Source organism: Selaginella moellendorffii, unplaced genomic scaffold (assembly GCF_000143415.4).
Source record: "Selaginella moellendorffii unplaced genomic scaffold, v1.0 SELMOscaffold_8, whole genome shotgun sequence".
Classification (NCBI taxonomy): Eukaryota; Viridiplantae; Streptophyta; class Lycopodiopsida; order Selaginellales; family Selaginellaceae; genus Selaginella; species Selaginella moellendorffii.
In genome coordinates, this window is record NW_003314269.1 from 484,102 (window position 1) to 485,734 (window position 1,633).

General features: G+C 46.7%; 2 protein-coding genes across 2 annotated transcripts in view; both read right to left on the reverse strand.

Moving 5' to 3' along the window:
• Position 1: 1 nt before the first annotated feature.
• LOC9631670 (elicitor-responsive protein 3) lies at positions 2 to 1,599 on the reverse strand (the record flags this gene model as incomplete). Its single annotated transcript, XM_002967170.2, has 8 exons — positions 1,464 to 1,599; positions 1,353 to 1,404; positions 1,015 to 1,276; positions 784 to 888; positions 406 to 532; positions 256 to 327; positions 151 to 193; positions 2 to 91 (listed from the first exon to the last, which is right to left on the reverse strand). Coding segments are annotated over exons 3-8 (477 nt in total), but the record flags the coding sequence as incomplete, so codon positions are not given.
• Positions 1,460 to 1,633, reverse strand: part of LOC112345306 — a 1,732-nt gene continuing 1,558 nt past the window's right edge. Inside the window, exon 7 of the mRNA XM_024671736.1 lies at positions 1,460 to 1,588. Coding sequence (XP_024527504.1) covers positions 1,460 to 1,588 — 129 coding nt within the window. The remainder of the gene's footprint in view (positions 1,589 to 1,633) is intronic.

Sequence of the window (1,633 nt, forward strand, 5' to 3'; positions counted from 1 at the left end):
GTGGTGGAGCAGCGTACGGATAAGGCTGTGGAGCCGTGGAGTATAGCTGCGCTGCATATGGAGACGAGACCATCGGAGCTACTGGTTTTGGCTGGAAAGAAGATCCCAAGTAAGAAAAACAGTGTTGAAAGTATCAAGTCTAAAGCTTACCGTTTTCGTAAAGTGTAGAATGACCCGCAGTTCTCCGGCATATCTGCGAAAAGAAAGATCAAATGTAAGCTTTAGACTCTCCTGTTTCTTCTCGATTTTTGATACCTTCCACTCTTTGATGTCAGGTTCCACGTTGAATCATCATAGCCCGTGGTGAGAGCTTTGTCCAGCAGTATCCTAGAAAAAAATTTACGAGGGCCGCGTCAGGCATGACGTCCACGAGGAAACGCAAGCTACAAAAATCGCACAACGCACCTTCCAGAGCCAATGAAGTCATCGAATGTAAGCGTGTTGCTGTTCCACACCTCCGCGTTTATCTCACGGAGCCCCTCGATGAGAGGCAGCACAAACTTCTGGTTGAAGGACGGATTTCTTCCTCCATCTGCGGAAAAGAAAGTCTCTTAGCTCGTGATCAAGTAAAAAGCTAGCTACAGTGATCATGAGCTTATGATCAAGAAAATGGAAGAAAACATTTTTCTAGCAAACAAGTGATCAAGCACAGCAAACCCAAAAAGAAAAAAAAAAGTGATCATGAGCGTATGATCGAAATGACCGAAAAACTCAAGGAGCACAACAAACAAACAGGCAAACGAGAAATTTTCTTAGCTCGTGATCAAGCAAGCAGCTCCTTACCTGTGTCGGTCTTTGTCCTCAATTTGCTACTGGCATAAGTGATCACAACGTATGGATCCTGCCTCGACAGCCATTCCTTGTCTCTCAAATTCCTGCATCCTAGAACTGCCAAGACACACAAAGAAGATTCTTAGCCGAATCACTCCAGGAAATTCGCTCCCACCAAAGAGAAATAGAAAATGGGAGCGACAGTGCCACCGACAGGGCGCCAAGATCTGGAATTCCACTCACCATTGATATCGAGGAGCTGCCCTTGCACGCCCGCCGCCATTCCCTCTCGCGCTTCCTCGATCGATCGATCGATTGAATCACAGCCGCCCTAGTTTTTTCCCATTATATGTGAATGCCGCCGGACTGCGTCAATGCCGGCGAATATTCCACGCCATTCTATGTTTCACAGCTCCACGCGGAGGATATTGTTTTGGTTCATGCTTTTCATCGATACTTCTCGCCTATGATCTATTTGCCATTCGCCATCTACGACGAACTTCATCTGGGCCAAAGAAGAAAGAAAACGTTTTTTTTTAATCAGCCATGATCGATCGAAGAGAACTTTCGAAACTCGTTACCTCGTACACGCCAGGATAAAGCCATAGCTCGGTCTCCCACAACAACGGACCTCTAGAAAAAAAACCATGGAGTTTAGCAAAAGAGAAACAAGCCGACAGTGATGCATTCACCTTGATCCGTCTGGTTTGACGATCTCGGACGAAAGATCGGGCTCCAGCACGAAAAAGTGCTGCCAGCCATTGAAGCTTCCGGCGAGCTCGACTTTGGAAGCTACACCCCACCACTCTATCTTCACCTGCGTTGACAATCTTAAACGTGTCATGTCTGGAGAGAGTTTTCG